Source organism: Hyperoodon ampullatus (genome assembly GCF_949752795.1).
Source record: "Hyperoodon ampullatus genome assembly, chromosome: 6".
Classification (NCBI taxonomy): Eukaryota; Metazoa; Chordata; class Mammalia; order Artiodactyla; family Ziphiidae; genus Hyperoodon; species Hyperoodon ampullatus.
The window spans coordinates 73,840,743-73,862,237 of record NC_136919.1 but is presented as its reverse complement, the minus strand read 5'-3'; the positions used below and the strand labels follow the sequence as shown (position 1 = coordinate 73,862,237).

The following is a 21,495-nucleotide window of genomic DNA, read 5'->3' as shown; positions in this document are numbered from 1 at the left end:
CCAGAGAGGCCTGGGATGAATCCCTGCCCTCCACTGTCCACGTGGTCTTTAATTAATTACCTGGTGGTAGGACCACATCTTAACCTGCCCTTCTGTTCGTTTCTGCTGGAGTGGAGGTGGCAGGGCCAGGGAGTAATGCTCAGTAAGAGAGGCTGCTTGTTGTGCCAGGCACAGAGCTATGGTTTTACACGTACCATCGCATTTTAGTCTCTGTGCGTCATTGCATATGCGGCTGTGTGAACCCATATTTGTCTGACTGCCATTAACCTCTTCTTTTCCCGTGATTGGCAATTCCCTCTCATCCTCAACTTATGAAATTGTACTTTCTCCCCCTTTTAACTCTCTAGAATTCTGTGAAGTTTGAATGCTGATTGACTTATGCAAGTGGGTCTTGGTTGGGTATTTCTTTGGGAGGTTTATATTTTAATGGCTTTGGGGGGTTAACAACTTGTAAGGTGCCCAAGTAATGGAGAGCATCTGTTGACTTCAGTAATAAATTTTAAGCTTGTTTAGAATTCTCCTTATGTCTTAAATTTGAGTTTCTCCAGTGAGCCTCTTTTTGGATCTCAGATGATTTATATCTTTCCGGGGAATCATTTTAAATAAGTGGTCTTCATAAAGACTAGGGCAGATGGATATATATCACACTCTCTCAAACATCCGGGCTAGACAGGGCAGTTCTGTTTGATGTTTGTTACAGAAATGGCACCATCTAATACTAACAACTGTTTTATTCTGATCTTAACATCATGTTTAAAACATTCCTTTCTCTTCTTTCCAACTCAGTATCACTGTACTGACTGGCAGAGCCAGAAGTAGATGTCCACGCCCACAGACCCTGGTGCGATGCCCCACCCAGGGCCTTCGCCAGGGCCGGGACCCTCTCCTGGACCAATTCTTGGGCCCAGTCCAGGACCTGGACCATCCCCAGGTTCCGTCCACAGTATGATGGGGCCAAGTCCTGGGCCTCCAAGTGTCTCACACCCTATGCCGTCGATGGGGTCTGCTGACTTCCCGCAGGAAGGCATGCATCAAATGCATAAGGTAAGAGTTCATTCTCCCATCCAGTCTTGTCTTCTGAGTCATGGATGGCTAGTAATCACTGATAACCCCCCTCTCTTTTTTCTACTATTGTTTACAAGAGAATCAAGCTAGGTCTTTCTCTTATCTTGTACATTATTGAAAACATACATTCTAAGGCTCTTTTATTGTTACAGATGTTGCACCAGTCAGGAAGATCTGATCTTGGCTTTTTAAAAAGTGTTAGCTACAATATGCAGCTCTCTCTCCCTCTCTCTCTTTTTTTATTTTTATTTTTATTTTTGAGCCACGCCATGTGGCATGTGGAACTTCCCTGACCAGAGATCAAACCCATGCCCTCTGCATTATTGGAAGCATGGTGTCTTAACCACTGGACCACCAGGGAAGTCCTACAATATGCAGTTCTGACAGATCCTATGAATTGTGGGTTGCGGGTATTTTGGCTTGGCAAATAAGTATATTAGTGAATAAGTCTTGCTTTTTTTCCAACTATGTATGTTAAGTACCATATATCATCCATGAATGAACGTATTGAAAATTATTCTTCCCTAAAAAGATCCCGTAGGTCCCAAAGAGTAAAAGGAAAATGAGTCCTTTCCTAAAGGATTTTTTCAAAAAAGGTTTGATTGGAATAAAGTAGTTTTTAGGGAATTCCTAAAAATGCACTTTGCTCTCTGTCTGTAAAGTGGCTTTATTCTGGTTTTGGAAGAGGGCTCTGATTTTGCAGAGCTCATGGCCAGTTGTTTGTTTCTGGACGAAGGTTATAATAATCTTCCATTTATGAGATTCGGGTTGTTGCTGTTGGGATAAGCATAACAGTATGACGTGGGCATTATGCCTTTGCAGGAGATGCAAAGAAGAGAGAATGGCCTTTTGAGAAAGCAAGCAAGATCCTCTGTGACAATTTGCTTTGAGAGGTAGCGGTAGCCAAAGAAAATCTATGGGACCATTGTGTATTACCTGAAGGTTAGGCCTGAAGAGATGTGTAGAGGTTTTACATCTTTTCCGGGTGACATCACAGGTGGACAGGGTGGTGGAGATGCCTCCTGATGTTAAGCAGGCAAGCTGTGGGAGATACTGGTTTGAAACAGAAAGGTTACCGCAGAAAAGAGCAAGTCTTCCCTTTAATTGTGTAGGACTGGAGGTCAGTTTGGTTGTTTTTGTTTTTGTTTTTTTAAATTTTTGGCTGCATCGGGTCTTCGTTGCTGCACACGGGCTTTCTCTGGTTGCGGTGAGCGGGGGCTACTCTTCGTTGCGATGCGCGGGCTTCTCGTTGCAGCGGCTTCTCTTGTGGAGCATGGGCTCTAGGTGCGTGGGCTTCAGTAGCTGTGGCACATGGGCTCAGTAGCTGTGGCTCGCGGGCTCTAGGCACAGGCTCAGTAGTTGTAGCGCACGGGCTTAGTTGCTCCGCGGCATGTGGGATCTTCCCAGACCAGGGCTCGAACTGTGTCCCCTGCATTGGCAGGCGGATTCTTAACCACTGCACCACCAGGGAAGTCCCTGGAGGTCAGTTTTAAGGTAAGGCATTGCAGCCCAGAAGGGAAGATTCATGTTTTGCAAGTTATATTATTTGATGATTTTCAAATCAGAAAATTAATATATGCTTATTTTGAAAAGTAAAACCATATTGACATAAATAAAAGAAGTGGTTCACCCCCGGTAACAGCTTATTATATATGCTTTTTACACCTTACTTTTCTCCATCTTCAGTAAAAATACCATCTAAGCACAGGTATGCATATTCAGGTATGATTTAAAATTTTTTCCTTTTACCATAATAGCATCATATCATCACTGTTAATTACTCTGAAACAACATCTTTTTCATTTAACAACATATCATGGATAGCCCTATAATATCCCCAAGTTCTCTCCCTGCTTTTCTGATTTCTTTTAAACACATTTTTAGCTTGTCAGGTATGTAAAGAAATAAAGTTGCTTGTGTTCCATATCACATTCTTTAGGAGACATATTGAACATATAGACATATCGAAGTCACTCAATCATCTTGTGTTCATTTTAATTTGGGAAGTATATTATAGACCGGATCTGTCACTTGTTAACCTTAGTCCAGGCGGGTTAAATAATTTCAGAAGGGTTTAAGGATGTTTCACCTCCAAAATGAAAGATTTGAAGGAAAATATTTAGCTCACCTCTATTATTATTTAAGCATTTAAAAGTTAAAGGTATGCATGAGTGTATTGGCTTAATGTTATGTTTTTGCCCTGGGTTGTTTTTATGTATAAGTGTATCTTCTGATCCCTTCTGTTTCGTTATCTAGCATCTCTGTCACATTTTCTCCTATTCTCTGCCCCCATCAATGCTCTTTTTTGTTTTGTTTTGCTCTCATTCTGCAAGTTTTGCATTTTCTCATCCTGCTTTTCCTCAGCCCGCAGTCCCTCAGATAATTCCCTGGGTGAGGACATGGTGAAGTGCCTGGAGTTCACACCTGCTGACCAGATGCCTTCACTTTCTGAGAATCTTTTTATAGGCAGCTTTATTCCTTGTCTTTCTCCTCCGTCTCCCTCTGAGCTTCAGCTTTTTGCTTTTCAACATTACTGGAAATAAATAAACAAGTGGCCTAAATACATCTGCTGTGTTGCTTTGATTTCCTCTCTATTATTACTATTTAACAGACTCAGAGACACTCTTTATACCACATTCTTCCCATTTTTCTTCTGAACATCCTCTTTATGGTAAATTTCTCCTCTTTTCAAGTGCATGCTTTTGACTCTGCAGAAATTAACTTTCCTTTCTCCAAAACTGCAAACACTCATACTTTCTTGCTTGAAGTCATTTGGTTTCTATAAACTCCTGGAAATATTCCTTTCAGGCTGCTTTGAAAATTGCTATTCCAGTTTGGGGAGGAATAGACTTTTCCTTTCTCAAACACATGCTCCATTGCCCAATTCTGGATTGGATTAGTGTCAATTCAATGGCTATTTATTGTGTGTCTGTTGTGTACAAGGCCTCAAGTCCTGTTTCCAGCCCCTGTGTTCTTTATTTTTTTCCAAACTCTGCCTTTAACCTTTTTCTGTCTTCCTCCCTCTGTAGTATAGCTTCATCTGTTTCATCCTCTTTCCCGTTCAGTATTTACCCCCATTCACCGCTGTACCCTGTCTGTTCCTCTTTTCTCAACTGCCTTGGAACTTTCTGATTTCAACTTTTAAACTTTCCATGGTTCCTTCCCCTCTGATGAAAAAAAGTTACCAAAAAATAGATCATCACAGACGTTTCAAAGAGTCTTCCTTCCTTCATTCAGACTTTGGACTAGCTTCAACCTACGGCAGGTTTCAGGACTTACGTAAGAGGGTATGGAAGAATAGTTTATATTTGTCTACCTTGTGAACAGAACTTCATTTTTATTTGCAGGTTTTGGCATGACCAAAAAAATTTCAACTGTTTAAAGCCTTAACTTTTGACTTCACAGGTAGTTTTGCTGATCCTATTGGTGTAGTCTTTTTTATTTTATTTTTTGTCCCATCTATGAAATCTATGTAAATAGTAATATATGTAAAATAAATGTCAAAATATATGACTATCATATGGGTAATAGATGATTGTGCCACAATGTTGAAGACTTTTTAGGAAGGGGTCTTAAAACACCGGATAGAAATATTATGCCTTAAAGAGACATCTGACTGATATTCTGTAAATGTTTCAGCCCATTGATGGTATGCACGACAAGGGGGTTGTGGAAGATATCCATTGTGGATCCATGAAGGGCACCGCGATGCGACCTCCTCACCCAGGAATGGGCCCTCCCCAGAGTCCGATGGACCAACACAGCCAAGGTTTGTGTCTGCTACATACCTGATTTTGGCTCTATCCCACAGTCTTTCATCTTTCCTATTGGTTATTTTAATTATGACTTCCAGAGGACATGTTGAAGGAGGGTGGAATCCAGCTGGCTTCTTTTCCCTGTAGAAATCTCCCCTTATCCCCACCAGCACAACTTTATGGTTGATGTGGGCAATTCTCTTTGCAAAATCCTAGTAGTTTTACTGGCCACCATGTGTCCAAGCACTCTGCAAAGTGCTTTGTGTACTCCATGCAGAATCTTTACCCTGATCTTGTGAGATAAATTATATTACCCCAGTTTTATAGATGGAGAGGCTAAAGCTCAGAGAATTTACTTTGTTTTCTTAAGTTTGCACATCCGGTAAGTGACAGGGCCAGAAGGAGGCTCCAGGTCTGCCTCCCAACAACAGCATAGATGTGAAGGTAAGATGAGCCACCCGTGTCCCTTGAATTGTACACTCCTACTTTGTAAGGTGGCTTTTTCTGGCCGTGGAATAACCTGTCATTGCTGGTGGTTGGCTCTCTTAGTCTCTTAGGGCTGCCGTAACAAATTACCACAAGCTGGGTAGCTTAAAACAATAGAAATGTATTCTCTCAAAGTTCTGGCGGCCAGAAGTCTGAAATCAAGGTATTAGCAGGGCTGTGGTCTCTCTGAAGTTTTTAAGGAAGAATCCTTCTTTGCCTCTTTCTAGCTTCTGGTGGTTGCCAGCAATATTTGACATTCCTTGGCTTGTAGATCTGTCATTCCAATCTCTGTCTTGCTCTCCACATGACATTTTGCCTGTGTGTCTGTCCAGAGTTCCCTCTTCCTATAAGGACATCAGTCATTGGATTAGAGTCTACCCTAATCCAGTGTGACCTCATCTTCACTTGATTACATCTGCAGAGATCCTATTTCCAAATAAGGTCACATTCACAGGTACCAGGGGTTAGGGTTTCAACATTTCTTTGTAGAGGACACAGTTCAACCCACAATAATGGCCAAATCAATATATGGTAGATTTCTCTTCTCCTGGGTGCCTTTTCTCCTCATTATTGAAGGCATATTAAAGATATCTCAGGGGCTTCCCTGGTAGTGCAGTGGTTAAGAATCCGCCTGGCCAATGCAGGGGACACGGGTTCGAGCTCTGGTCCTAGAGGATCCCACATGCCGCGGAGCAACTAAGCCCGTGAGCCACAACTACTGAGCCCGTGAGCCACAACTACTGAGCCCGCGAGCCACGACTAATGAGCCCACACGCCATGAGCCCGTGCTCCACACCAAGAGAAGCCACTGCAATGAGAAGCCCGTGTACCGCAATGAAGGGTAGCTCCTGCTCGCCACAACTAGACAAAGCCCGCGAGCAGCAACGGAGACCCAATGCAGCCAAATAAATAAATAAATAGATAGATAGATAAATAAATAAATAAAGATACCTCGAAGTCTTTTGGATGCAATGTAACCTCTTTTCAGAATCATTATATGGACATTTCAACATGCCAAGGGCATGATTAGTCCAGCACTAATTAATGTGTTGATATTTTAATTCCAAGTTTATGCTTTATGTGTTGTTGTATATACTTTTTTGTAATTTAATGTATGTGAGTTTTTTTCTCCATCCATGATCAGACATCCATCAACCCAAGGGAAGATTTTTGACTGTGAGGGTTTAGAGAAATGTATTTGCTTTTAAATACATATATATATATTTATATAAAAGCAAGTCATGGAGGCATAGGAGTGCATCTTTACTAATATTCGGACAGTTTTGTTTTTTTTTTCTTTTTTTTTTTGCGGTACGCGGGCCTCTCACTGTTGTGGCCTCTCCCATTGCGGAACACAGGCTCCGGACGCACAGGCTCAGCGGCCATGGCTCACGGGCCCAGCCGCTCCGCGGCATGTGGGATCTTCCCAGGCCGGGGCATGAACCCGTGTCCCGTGCATCAGCAGGCGGACTCTCAACCACTGCGCCACCAGGGAAGCCCACCTATCATTTAAATTCTAAAGAGCCAGGTGTGTTCATAGAGCTAATGTAGATCTCATTTTAATACCTGGGAGGTATAGATGAGTTATATTCAGTGATTCTCAGAGCTAGTGGTGTCTCTGTCTGCTCCCGGCTTTGCAGTACCTCTAGTAGTGGGGCCCTAGGAAGACTCCAAAGGAAAACACTTGAAATGCGTGAATTATAAGTGAGCATTTTTACTTTTATGTATCTTAAAATTTCTTTCATAGCTCAGTTCCTTTCTTCAACTTCTAGAATGATGATTTTTCCTGGAATCTCCAATACTTGGCACAATGTCTAGCACATAATTGGAAATTTAGTAAATTTTGTTCAAGTAGGTAGAGAAGTGAATTTATGTATTCAAAAGTCAATACTTTTTAATAGATCTTAATTTTTATATAATTTCTGTAAGTTATAATTACTTTGGAATGCAGAAGTCTGCATTAAGTTAAATGGAATCAGAACTAGCACGGAATATTTTTTGCTATAATAGTAAAGTGCCTTGTAAGCTGGGGAATTAGTTATTTAAAATATGTCTTTGAATAAAGTAGTATTGGTATAATGCAGTCTTATTCTATATAATTATGTAAAAAGAATTCAGACTCCATAATAGCATATATCTTTAAAAACCCCATCGTAGGAAACTATTTATAAACACACAGGTACAGAGAGGTGTGGTATTGATCGGAAAACTGCCAGCTTTAACTACCTAGCAACATATTAGGTTATTTTAAGGTATTGGTTGAGAAGCAAAATCATTTCCTTCAATAAATACTGAATTGTGTACCTTATGGTCCCAATGCTAACGTTTATTTTTAGTCCATTGGCTAGAAAAAGCCTTTAAAGGCAAGTATATAATATTTAATGTTTGTATGTGTGTGTGTGAAGAGAAAATTCATATAAAATTGGCACTTAAAAATTCAAGTTTATTAAAAGGAGAGAGGTGATTGCCTCTCTCTGAGGCAAGGTGAAACTAGGGAGATAATGGCCCTTGAAGATGAGGGAAGGAAAACTGCCATTTTTGACTACTTTTTTTTTAAATGAGCAAATCAAACCAGATTTCAAAAAAGAGCAGATTCTGCATCAACACAGTCATCCTACAGACAAAGGTATTTCACTCTCAGGCAATTTCTTCACTGTTATCTCAACTAAAGATAATTATGAAAATACGTTATGTTGTATCATTTAGATTCTGATTTTCCTGAAGTTTTATGGAATGCAAGTCATGTCATTAAAAAAAAGAAATCTCTCTCTCTTTAGCTGAAACACTGTCACATTTTTAATGTCATACTGTGATAGAATGATTCTATTAACATCCCCTATAAATTCTAGGCAACAAATTTTCCCACCCCCAGTTTCTTCTTCTTTCCACATTTGAGGGAGAATTTTGTTGTATTGATTAATTCTGGAAAATGGTTTTTATTCCACTCTTAGTTTCTTAGCAAATGTGAGGTAAAATGAATTATTTTACTTAATGTAACTGTCTCATCTTCGTAACTTTGCCTTGCCAGGAGTTCGTAGCTGAAAAGAGCGATTTGATGAACAGCGTTACACAGTTGCATTTAGATTGGATCTTCTCATGTTCTGGTCTGTTGTATTAGGCATCCTGTGATTTATCATGGGTAAACTATAATTGATGATGCCCTCAGGAAGGAGGATGGACCAGAAGGCAGGAGACATGACCCATTTTAACACCTGGTTGTATCCCTTCTACCATGAAAATGTCAGTAACTATAGTAGGAAGTTTTTCCTCCAGTGGTAGATGCAGGGTTGGTCAAAAAGGTGTTAGGAAGGTGCTTTCCTAATGAACAAACTACCATTTTGCACCAGCATTACAAATAGGAGGTGAATGTTAGCCTCATTAAGAAGGAAGAATGTTAATGAGGAAGTTAAGTCTATGTTATCGATATTCTCTAAATGTTTATTGTTATAAATAACAACATCCTGGGATTTAAATTTCTGCTTGTCTTGCAGGCTGATTTCAGGGGCATTTTCTTGGCTAACTTTTATGACCAACTAGAATCCTAATGGCTGCGTGATTTTTGTGCTCCCTTATAGAGTAGGGATTTGGGGAATGAGTTAGCAGTTTTTCCATTCCTCTTCAGGGCAGGATTACTCTGAATGGAGTTCTACAACTCACCAATTGATAGAACAAAACCTACTCTTGTCTTAGAGGATCAGGCTAAATTTGTTTTCCTCTCCAAATGGCAATTTGAGGTAAAAGTAACTGTATCCTTTATTTTCTCTAGTCTCGTGGATGATGATGATGAGTCCCCAGGCAATGTGGGTCAGATATTCCTGGGCCGCTGTGATTCCACATAGATGCATAGAGCTGTCTTGGCTCACATGTGACAAGGGTTCAAACACGCAGCAGATGCCTAATAAACTCCTATGTGATGACCTTTGAAATAAGTGTGATGCAGGTGCATTTATTAAAGGCAAAGACCTTTAATATTTTACTTGGGTCTTAGGACACCTTTGAGTTGATGAATTAGCACTCAGTTTGAATTGAAGATAACCTTTTGGATTACAGTAGGCCACTCTGTCCTCTCTTGGATTTCCCTTCAGCAATGCTCAGTCGTGTGTTTTTCTAGGGATTCTTTGTCCAGGCTGTACAGTTCATCTCTTGAAATAAGTTCCTTGAAATTTTTGTGCATTTTGATTTTTCTTTCTTAAGTAAAGTATTCTTAAATTTCCCATTTAGATCTCTTGTAACCGAAGCAGATTACTCTCATTTTTATATTGTATTGTAAATGGTTCTAGAAGATTTTTGAAATGTTCAAGCCTTTAATTTATTTTTATAAAACCAAATTAATATTAGACCATGGAAAGAGCATACGCCTTGGAATCAAACAAACCTTGGTTTGAATCTTGGAGCTACCAAGATCTGATTGTGTGACCTGGGGTAACTCGCTAACTCGCTTGAGACTCCCTTTCCTCACTTTAAAAAATGAGGTGACAGTACATATCTTCTGGGGATGTGGTGAGGACTATAGGAAACATGTATACTCCACTCACTTCCCTCTAATTCTTCTTACCATTTCTGTGCTCCCACCAGCCTTATATCCACTGGCCAGGCTACCATCTCACCTTCAGTCTACTTGAGTCCACCTTACTCACACATGGCAAAGTCCCTGGGGACTAATGATCCCCAGAGTCATAACCAATGACCAGTGATGGAGTGTAAATACCCCAGCTCCTTCCCTGGGATAATTTGGAGGCATAATTTTAGTTATGTGCCTTTTATCCCAGAACTTGTGCATGAGATTAATCTTCAGGTACCCACTACAGCAACTGGCTTAATCATGCACCCATTACTGGCTACCATCCCTTCCACGTAGCACCTTTCCACAACCCTGCCAATGCCCCTGTGCCTTCCAGATAAATCAGCTCCACTCAATCCTTCCATCAGTCTCTGTTTCCAGGGAGAACTCAGCTAAAATAGTATGTACAATGCCTTGCTTAGTGCCTACAACAGTGGAGGCCCTCAATCATGGCAAATTATTCATAAAGTGCATTATAATAAACCAAGTAATATCCCCATGAGAGACTCATTCCCCACTGCGACAGAGCAGACACCTTCAGGTTCTGTTCTTCAGGTCGGACTACTTTTAACGTATAATACTGTCCCCTGGTGCCCTTCCTTTAGGTGTATGACAGCCACTACCAGTTTACTTTCTAGGACACATATGGCTGTCCATCACTTGAGATGTGGTTAGTCCCAGTGGAGACAGCGTCGTAACTGAATAGGAAGAAAAGAACGTAAAATCTCTCTTTAATAATTGTTATACTTTGAAATGATAATATTTAGGGTATGTCAATTTAAATTATATATTATTAAAATTACTTTTGCCTGTTTCTTTAAATTATATATACATTTGATATATATAAGTTTAAGTTATATAAAAGCCCATAATTATTAAGTTACCTATGCTTTCGATGTCTGTCCATCAGTGCTGTTCTAGAAAATTATCAAAACGTTCGGGAATGCTTCTCCTTCAGGGTCGCGGGGGGCAGCCTGTGACCTCTCCTCTTGTGTTTCATTCTAGGCTACATGTCGCCGCACCCGTCTCCTCTGGGAGCCCCCGAGCACGTCTCCAGCCCTATATCGGGAAGTGGCCCAACCGCACCGCAGATGCCACCAAGCCAGCCGGGGACCCTCATCCCAGGCGACCCGCAGGCGATGAGCCAGCCCAACAGGGGGCCCTCGCCTTTCAGTCCCGTCCAGCTGCATCAGCTGCGAGCTCAGATTTTAGCTTACAAAATGCTGGCCCGGGGCCAGCCCCTCCCGGAAACGCTGCAGCTCGCGGTCCAGGGGAAAAGGACGTTGCCGGGCATGCAGCAGCAGCAGCAGGCGGTGCCTCAGCCCCAGCCGCCACCACAGCCGCAGCCGCCACCACCGCCGCAGCAGCAGGCCCTTGTCAACTACAGCAGGCCATCTGGTAGGTTCATAGGTAACCAAATGAATAACGTGATGGTCCAACTCGGACGAGAGGGACTGCTAACTGCACAGAAGTGCTGGGCTGGTGGTATCAGCCCAGGGCTGACGTAGCCTTCTGTTGCACCTCCCTGGCTCCCTTGTCTCTGCTTCACTTAGTTGGCCACGCTTCTTGGTCTCCTCTGCCTACGTCCTAGAGCAGTGCTTCTTGAACTTTGCAGACTCTGGCACAAGCTGTGGCTCTAAGCAAAAAGCCCCGTGATTTCGCACTCTCTTTCAAGCGGTGCGAGGTTTGTCGGAAGCCCGTCTACACACACCCCAGGTTAGGAACCCCTACACCCCGTGCGTTCCGTTGCCAACACGCACGTCTCGAATCTGCTCTCCTTGGGCTATTTCGTGTCTGTTTATTTATTTATTTATTTACGTCTATCCCTTTTTGTGAAAAGCATCTGGGGAGGCTTCCAAAGAAGCATACCTGCGGTGAAGGAATTACCAAGTAGAAAATCAGAGACAAAGGGAAGTAGAAATCAAGGTTAGGGAGGTTGGCAATGTGGGGGCCTACAGGAGTTCTCATGGCTGCTGCATTTGAGCTTCCAAGGTGACTCGAGTTTCCTGGCAGTCAGGAAAGGAGACAGGGTCAGGTGCCTGATATTCACCACTCGGAAGGAAGTTGCTTACCAGTTTCTCAGTGGACACAGAGTCTTTTCTAGCATGAGAGTATAAAGTAGCTTTCCCAGGTGGGAGCTTTTTTTTTAAATTATTGTTATTATTATTGTAAGGAGCACTGCATGGTAGAGGCATTGGTAACATTTGTTCATAACAAAGAGAGTAACAGAATCCACATGGCCTATTTCCCATGTGCCCTGGCATCAGATCTGAAGCTATGACATTATATAATGGGTTGAGATGAGGTAGTCCTTTGTATGACCTTCTGGTGGTCTGGCTTGATCCCACTGATAGAATTCAGAGCTCCAAGGGGCTCTAGGATGATCTTCCATGAATGTTGTTTTCTCTGGGAAGGTTTTGGTTAGCAACTAGATAAGCACAGAGTTTATGGTTCTATTCTACAACAGCTTTGCATTCCAGAGAATTTGAATCTTAGGGAATTTGAATTCCAGGGTGCTTCCTTGTCATTGACACCCTTTCCTGTGAATGGTTCCCTCTCATTTGGGCAGGCCCTGACAGCTGATCATTGCAACTAGTTTGGGATATTGGTCTTCTTCTTAGGTTTTGGGACTTAGACAAAGGGAAAGAGTTCAGATTATTTTTTTATTATTATTATTCTACCTTCTGAGTTTGTAAATGTTTCTTTTCTGGTAGAGGAAGCTCTTAGGAGTTGCCTACTAGAAGGATAAACTCATCTTGTTAATTGTAGATGGAGCCTTAGGCATGGTTTTTTAAAGAGCAAGAAGGTATCGCAGCATCCCTAGGTTTCGGTGTGTTAACCACAGTGCTCTGGTAGGTGGAGGATCCCATGGGACCCAAAATCAGAGATGGAAAATGTTGTACAGGAAAACCATGCATGAAATGGTAGTTTGAACACTCAAGTGTGTTCAGAGGCTTTAAAACTGCAAAAACTAGCTCTCAGGAATGCAGCCAGAGAGAAGCAAAAATGTATGTATGTCTACGCACGTGTGTAGCTTGTGCTTACTGAGTGCCTGCTAGCTTACCTTGTACTCCACGCTCAGTAATAAGTACCTGGCACGTGTGGCCCATCTGGGGTATGGAGAGTCAGGATTCAACGCCTGCAGTCTGACTGGAGAGCCCATGGCCTTACCCCCTTCCCCATCCTGGCTCCTTCATGATCAGTAGGCTCATGACAAGGGAAAGGCTCTTTCCCAAGCTCTGTGTACCAAGTGCGGGCATTTCACTCCTGTGCATAGGAAGGAAAAGGATCTCTGCTCCTTCCGGAGAGCCTTTTTCTTCATACTCTAGACACGGTGTCAGCAACATTGGTGACCTTGATATCCTGCATCTCAGTATATGAGGAGCATTAACTAAAGGAGTTCCCAGTAGAGGCTGAATGGTCACAGTCAGATTGTTGGTAGTTTAAGGTGGAAGGAGCGAAATCTGTGCCTCCCAAAAGGTAATTGTGAGGGACTGTGTCACACAGGCACACTTCCCCGTGCATCGCAGCTTGTCCTGGGGTATCCCCTCGTCATGGACCTCAGCAAGCCTTGTTATTTTTAAAACTGACCTACGGGGCTTCCCTGGTGGTGCAGTGGTTGGGAGTCCGCCTGCCGATGCAGGGGACGCGGGTTCGTGCCCCGGTCTGGGAGGATCCCGCATGCCGCGAAGCGGCTGGGCCCGTGAGCCATGGCCGCTGAGCCTGCGCGTCCGGAGCCTGTGCTCCGCAGCGGGAGAGGCCACAACAGTGAGAGGCCCGCGTACAGCAAAAAAAAAAAAAAATGACCTACGCACAATAGGAAAAGTTTCCAGGGTATTGTTCAAGAAAGCAGCAAGCTAAGTGATTCGTTTGAGAAACCCTTTCAGCCAAAGTCACCATAGTGAGATCAGATGACGTAGTAAAACTTAAAGGATGGATTTTCAGTTATCCGGACACTTGTATATAACCAATACTTCACATCCTAACCAACACAATCCTGGGTGCATTTTCTGGATCATTTCCAGAGAAGAGGGCTCCATTTTTTTTTTTTTTTTTACCCAGTGTGTACATCTTCCCTCGCCAGGGTCCTGTCATTAGGGGGAACTTGTTTTTTGTTACTCACTGCTCTTGTCTTTTGTATTTCTAGCAGTCAGGCTTCATTAGAAATGAAAATATTTGGGCAGATAGTGCCAGAGTGGGCAAAGAGGCTATGGATAAAGGAGGAAAGAGGATACTTTCTTCAAATAGAGCAGACTCATTCCTGCCACTGGGAGGGGGAGGTTACATTGCTGATCTTGTCCCCAAATCTCAGATTTCACAGGGAGATGATGACCTTACTTGACAAAGACACTTTTTTTTTTTGCATTGGTATTTCGGACAAGTTCAAGTAAGACCCAAAAAAAAAGGTTTTTTAAGTTAATATTACTTGTATTAATTGTTTATCACCCTCCTTTTCTTAAATAAATGCCTCTGCTAATATTTCAGGAAAAAATCAATTTAAGTATGTCAGCTTCTCTGGTGGTAGCTGTGATTCCATTTTTCTTTTGTCCCATTTGCCAGTGTCATTCATGTGTGAAGAGAATCTTTTTGGCTGGGGTGATCTTCCTCAAACCTACTCCAAAGTTATCATTCACCAAAAGTGCCACCACCAGAGAATTACAGTTTGACTGGCGGAAGTGTGCACTGAACAAATAAATAACTCTGGTCCTTGCCTGCTATGGGCTCCACTCAAATCAAACCCAGCGTTTTTCTTTTAATTTTGATTCATTTTTCTTTTTAGAGACTAAAGCAAAATTCAAAATAGGAACTGAAAAGTTTTGGGGTTTTTTTGCAGTGGGTAGGGAAGCCTTCATGGTAGAAAGTGAGAGATTTATTGCTAATTTTTTTCAGTGCTTGTCCCTCTCCTACTTCCCCCTCTCCTTTTTTTAGTTATCTAAAATTTCTTCGTATGCTTCATTTTTTTTTTTTTTTTTTTTTTTGCTGTACGCGGGCCTCTCACTGCTGTGGCCTCTCCCGTTGCGGAGCACAGGCTCCGGACACACAGGCTCCGCGGCCATGGCTCGCGGGCCCAGCCGCTCCGCGGCATGTGGGATCTTCCGGGATCGGGGCACGAACCCGTGTCCCCTGCATCGGCAGGCGGACTCTCAACCACTGCGCCACCAGGGAAGCCCCCGTATGCTTCATTTAAGCATCATTATTACATTTATTTTTTTCAACCTCTGGAAACCATTTAAATCCTTGTCTAAGGCACAGACTGTTATTTGCATGAACATCCTTCTGTGCAGAAGGTAAAGTGGGAACTCTGTACAGAAATTCTGTACATGTGAGACTTAGGTAATTTAATAAGTTTGTTTACCTGTTTCTTAAATTCAGGCATCTAATAAAGATCCCTCCCCCCAACACTTAGCTGCAGTGGGACACCCCTCAGGAGAGTCAGGGCGTATACCTACCTTGACTTCTAAAGTGAGGGCTGATGGGAAAACAGACACATTTTGTACCTCTGACAATTAAGCCTAACTTGTTTATATTGGCGAGGGAATAGGAGATAAGCTAAAGAATGTAATTTGTCCTCCATCTGAAGATATCAGGGCGTGAGTTCTTATCATTCTGCAGACCATGAGTGTCTGTTGTCGAGATGCTTTCTGTTGATACAGAGAAAATCCATTCAGGCAACTCGACTCCCTGAAGGACAGGCAGAACACCGCATGGTTAGGTAGTTGTGTTCTGGGCACGTCTAATTGCAGCAAGCTGCATTCAGTCCCCTAGCCTCTGTAAAGAGAAGTTTTTATATAATCTGTTGGAGGGAGGATAAAATAGACCCAGGCAGTAAATGAACTTGCAGTTTTTAGTTAGGAAGGAGTTTGCTTGTGACTGATGGGGGATTAGCAGGAAGCACATGGCAAGCCGACTTATCTGAGTGTTTGTGCTGAGTTGTATTAAACTGTGGAAACATTTTGAAGTTTGCTCTAGAAGAGTGCACTTCCAAATCTGCCGGCTAATACAGCACCAAATTTCCTTGAAAGCCTTTCTTTTGCTGTGGAGCTTTTCTGAAAAGCTGAGTGATTAAACTAGGCTTCTTTACCTTGGTGTCCTTGGTGGCAGTAAAAATGACCAGAGCTGAGGGTTGGGCACAGAGCCACACTGTCTCACTGAATCCTCACTACCACCCTGTGAGGTGAGTACTGTACTGTTATTATCCCCATTCTACTGACGAGGAGACTGAGGCACCAGGGGCTGAGTAACTTACTGAGGCTCACACAACCCGGAGGTGAAACTTACCAGTTATTTTGGAAAGAGACAAGGTGCACTTTGTATCTTTTGGAGTTGTAGTCCTTTTGGAATTGGAGATTTGAATATCCAAGTCCACGTTTGGGTCTCTCTGGCTTCTCAATTTTAAGGGTCCTTCAACCACATAAGGATGTCTCTGTATTAATGGATTAAAGAAGCCTAGCTATGTGTATGCATCAGATCTAGTTCACAGTGATGGGCCGAAAATGGCTAGATTTGGAACCAGGGATATCAGACATGCTCTGGATACGTGCCTTTGATCGTATGGTTTTAAAAATAATGACTTGAGGGCTTCCCTGGTGGCGCAGTGGTTGAAAGTCCGCCTGCCAATGCAGGGGACACGGGTTCGCACCCCGGTCCGGGAAGATCCCACGTGCCGCGGAGCGGCTGGGCCCGTGAGCCATGGCCGCTGGGCCTGTGCATCCAGAGCCTGTGCTCCGCAACGGGAGAGGCCACAACAGTGAGAGGCCCGCGTACCACAAAAAAAAAAAAAAAAAAATGACGTGAATATACCTTGAGGAGTTGGCATACACTTCTGCATAAGTATTTATAAGCCATAATGCTAAAGAAGAAAATGCCCAGAGTAAGTGAAATGTGTACACTATTGCACTGGTATGGCTTTTATTGATGACTTATTTAAACTTTGAAAGGAGGAAAAACGCTTTGAGAACTGAATTTAGGGTAATTAGTATGATATTAATCTTATCAGTAAGACCCGGGTTTTCTTTTTATTAAAGGGCTTCAGTGTATTAAATCTATTATTTGGTATGCTCATACAAATTCTTCAAATATTTTTAACTCCCAGCTTCTTGAGCTTATTAGGGAAATTCATAGAATCACAGAGAATTAAAGTAATTGTTAGAAATCTCTATCTCCTCTCTTTTGGCTCAAGCAACCCAGATTAAAAATATCTAGCCTGTTTTAAAGGCCTCGAGGGAAAATATAATAAAAAATGTCTCTCCATATCTCATTCCAATGCTTAACAACCTTAAGATTTAATGTTTAGAAATTGGTTTCTTACATATGGATGAAAGAAACTAAATCTGAAATATTATGAAAAGCTATGCATTATGTAAAAGACCTCCCATTCAGAAAAAAAATCAGAAGGTACTTAGCTGAAAAGAATCTCTTTATTATAATAGTATATCTACAGGGCCTAAAACAAAAAAAACAGAAATTCATTTTTCCCTCCAGAACTTTTCATCAGTCCTAGAACAAGGGCTACAGATTACCTCAAGAAGTCTTAACTAGCCCTAGGTCTTTGGGAAAGTTTTACCTAATTTCAGAAGGAAGTGAACAAAAGACCAACAACACTACACACACACATGCACACAGACACATATACTCACACTCACACACACTGTAGTTTCCTAAGCACTTTCTTCTAACTCTTCCGATTCCTCCTGTCAGAATGTTTGCTATCCTTGCATTGTCATTTAAGCCCACTTCTAACTGGTGTTTGCTGGAAATTGAATAAATGTGTCTACTTTTTCATAATGTATGTCTTTGTATGGTGAATTATTAAGTCGCTCTGAAGTATAGAGATGATTAGTTTTGTTACCGTTTAATAATTTTAATATTTCTCCGGAAAGATATAGAAAACACTTGGAAGAATGCCCATGAGAGGTTTTAACATCTGCTTACTGAGATCTTTTTTTTTTTAATTTACTAACCCCTCTGGTAGCATCACTAATTTTATTTATAACTTTGAAGTAAGTAAAAATTCACCTAAGAGGAAAGATGGAACACTTCTTATTTTAGGTCCAGACCTAGCAATCAATTTAAACTCCTGAAGTTTAATGTGGGAAATTGCTTTAAATTAACTTAAGTGCATTTTGATAAGCTTAATGATTACGTATCCCTTTATTCTGATAACATGAGAAAAATGCTCTCTTGAATCTTAATATTTGCTAAGTTTTCTTACGTGGAATGAGCAGATTCTTTTTTCCCCCTTCACTGAATGTTTTCAGAAATATTTTCTAATATGTAGTAAAAAATTAAAGTTCCCTAGATGTACTGATGAAGCCTGAAATACAGTTTATAGGTCATTTAGGGAAAATGCGTGCCCCTTTTAGTTCACGTCAGAGGACTGGCGAGCTGCTGCCTGTACTTGTAAAGCATGGGTTCTAACAGCAGGGCTCTTCCACACTGGGATGGAGGGGGCTTGTGGTGTAGTTTGTGAAACGTGATTTTGGGACCACACCCAAATTGCATCCGACTGGTGGGTGACTCCCTTGCTTTTTCAGAACCCTGAATGCACCTGGAATTATTTTTAAAAACCCGCTGTAGACCTACACTAAAAGCTGGCTGTCCCTTCCTTAGTCAGTTTATTACCTAAGAGTCATTTTTGGGCCATTTCCCTTTGGGATAGATACCAGCTTCTTTTTCCTTTCTTTTTCCCCTTTCCTTTCCCCTCCCGCCTTCCTCATTTTCCTCCCTTCCCTCCTGCTTTCTTCTCATGAGACCTTTACTTGTCCCCATCGCCGGGCTCCCAGGGGGCAGCGGGCAGGCCGGGTATGGGCACGGGGTGCCTTTCCTCCCGAGCTGCCCATGTCGCTCTTGTCCCGCAGGCCCGGGGCCGGAGCTGAGCGGCCCGAGCCCCCCGCAGAAGCTGCCGGTGCCCGCGCCCAGCGGCCGGCCCTCGCCCGCACCCCCTGCAGCAGCGCCGCCGCCCGCGGCCGCCGTGCCCGGGCCCTCAGTGCCACAGCCAACCCCGGGGCAGCCCTCGCCCATCCTGCAGCTGCAGCAGAAGCAGAGCCGGATCAGCCCCATCCAGAAACCGCAGGGCCTGGACCCCGTGGAGATTCTGCAGGAGCGGGAGTACAGGTAATGCACCTGCCCCGGGGGTAAGATGCTGTGTTCTGGCAGGTACCACCCAGCCTAGGGGGTCCGGTGTCTCCTGGTGTTGCGGTCATTCTTTTCTGTGGGACCAGGGAAAGGCCTAAGGGAAATTGCAGAGGCCAAGACTCAGGCTTGAGAATGATTTTAGAACAAAGTCTCAAGAGAAGAGTTTCTTTGCCACTGGGGTAGGGGTGAGGACCCTCTTCTGGGGGTTCTAGGTTCCCAGGACTGTGCTTTTCACTCATTCAGTCAGAAAACTTTTATGCACCCCTATGACATGCCAAGATCAAAAGTCCAGCCCGGAGTTCCTAAAGATCCAAGAAGGCCGTCAGCCCACACTTAGATTATGCAGTTTCCTTCTGGTTTGTCAGTCTGTCCTTGAATGGTGACTGTAAGTGGCTTAGATGTTGAGTGTTCTGTTGGCCTAACCTTCAGGTTAATGACACATCTAGTGATACTAAAGCGGTACTTCAGTAGCATGATATCATGTCTTCTTTGATTGAGTTCATGCATTTGTTGGTCTGTGGCTTGGGCTAGCTTTTGGGCTAGGCCCTATGTAAGTGTCTTCACATGGGGTCCTTATTTAAACTCTTACTCCAAAAGCTTCATTTTCACCTGATTTGGCACATTTATCTAAATCAGGGATTGGCAAACCTTTTCTGTAAAGGGCCCTAGAGTTTCTGTCATAACTACTCAGCTCTGCCCTGATGGTGTGAAAGCAGCCGTGTTGGCTGTGTTCCAGTAAAACTTGATTTATGAGAACAGGCTATGGGCAGGGTTTGGCTCACAGGCTGTAGTTAGCAGATCCTTGATGTACATGGTTAATGTCAACCAGAAAGAGAGTCCAGTAAGTACTGAGTCAAGATAAGATGAAACGAAGATCACGGTTTTGGGAGTTAGCCAGAAAGCATGCTCTGCCACTAACTAGCTGTGTTGCCTTCCTCAAGTTACATCGTTTTTCTGTGACTCAGTTTCCTCCTGTGTTAAAAGAGGGTATTATAGTATCTTTTGTAGGGAGAAGATAAAATGATACAAGGACTTTCTATACATATTAGCTATTATTATTATCTCCCAAGTATGATTTAAGGTAAAAGACAATTAGGGTTTAAAAATTATAGGGAACGTTAGTAAATAATGTCTAGGAGCCCTTTAAAAACATTACCTTACTCTTTATTGGAAAACACGTGACTTATCTGTTATTATATTAAAATACTAAGTTACCAGCTTTAAGAGTTATTTTGAAAGAAATCACAGTAACTTGCCATTAAATGTGTGTACCTTTTTGGATGAAGAGTATAACTTTATTCTCACTGCTATTACTAATCCTCAATTAAGAGCTTTTATGTTTCTGTTTTCAGCTTTTCACGTATCCCTAGAGAGCTAGATACCCATCATCAATTGATATTTCAGTGTTGATAGGCAGATTCTGTTGGGTGAATAATCGCAGTGTGGTATAAAAGTCAAATACTAGCACTGTGTACTCATCTGGGGCAGAAAAACTGTATTCATATGCAGTCCTTTATGTTGCTATTGAATAAAAAAGTCAAAAGTCCTTTTTTTTTTTAAGACAGTAAATGAGATAGAGGGGTATCGTTTGGTTACTCTGAAATTCTGACTTCCTAAGAGCTAATTTTTTTTCCCACCCTGCAGGTACAGAGCTACCAGTCCCTTTGTTAAATCAAGTGAACTACCCTCATAACACAGACACTATACCTAGAAATACATCCGGATTTTTTCCCCCTTATTCATCCTATGTTGTGTGTGTGTGTGTGTGTGTGTGTGTGTGCGCGCGTGTACATGCTTACTGACTCCTAAACCTTTTTTCATTTTTACCAGAATTGTATTTGCAGGCCTTTCTTGTAATGAGCTCATTTTAGCACTTTTTTTGAAAATGATCTTAATGGATGGTCTCCCAAAGTATTCAGTATTAATTGGTACTATTTAGCCTATTCCAGTGTGTGGAAAGCTTTTGTCCTCCACACCTGTGTCAATTAAAAAAAAAGTATCTATCAGTATCTTTTAAATTATAAGCATTGCAGAAGGTGGTGGAATGGCTATTTTTCATTTTATTATTATTACTTGATAAATGTCTCCTCTTTTGTTAAGCTGCCTGGCTTTTGAAATGATTGATTTGGCAAGCCTGGGTTCAAAAAGTTGGTGGGTCTTTTGGCCTGAAGTTTCCCGTGGCCATCTTGAGAAGAAGCTAAGGTTTACACTGGCAGGGTTTTGTAGGGGCATCTTTTGTCTTCTTCAGTTATAGAGCAGTAGCTGGCTTCTGCCTATATGAAGATAAATTGTCCAGCTGCAGAGATTAGTTATATTTATCCCTTAAAAAGGGTTAGATTAAGTCCCTTAGGCACTTGTAAAAGACAGCTAAAAACCTCTTTTCCTACTGCCCCTCTTTGAGGGAACGGCTTACTTCCATTTAGCACTGATAGGAAGAGTCCAGTGTATCTTTGTCTCCTGATTGAGGATTTGAGCAAGGCCTTTAAAAAAGTC

The 21,495-nt window shown here is 42.4% G+C and overlaps 1 protein-coding gene across 3 annotated transcripts in view; it reads left to right on the top strand.

The window, feature by feature from the left end:
• Positions 1 to 819: 819 nt before the first annotated feature.
• Positions 820 to 21,495, top strand: part of SMARCA2 (SWI/SNF related BAF chromatin remodeling complex subunit ATPase 2) — a gene marked incomplete at its 5' end in the record, with an annotated part of 169,956 nt that continues 149,280 nt past the window's right edge. For all 3 annotated transcript variants that reach the window (XM_079706373.1, XM_079706372.1, XM_079706371.1), the window contains 4 exons: positions 820 to 1,044; positions 4,705 to 4,834; positions 10,873 to 11,265; positions 18,726 to 18,981. In XM_079706373.1, coding sequence (XP_079562499.1) covers positions 820 to 1,044; positions 4,705 to 4,834; positions 10,873 to 11,265; positions 18,726 to 18,981 — 1,004 coding nt within the window. The remainder of the gene's footprint in view (positions 1,045 to 4,704; positions 4,835 to 10,872; positions 11,266 to 18,725; positions 18,982 to 21,495) is intronic.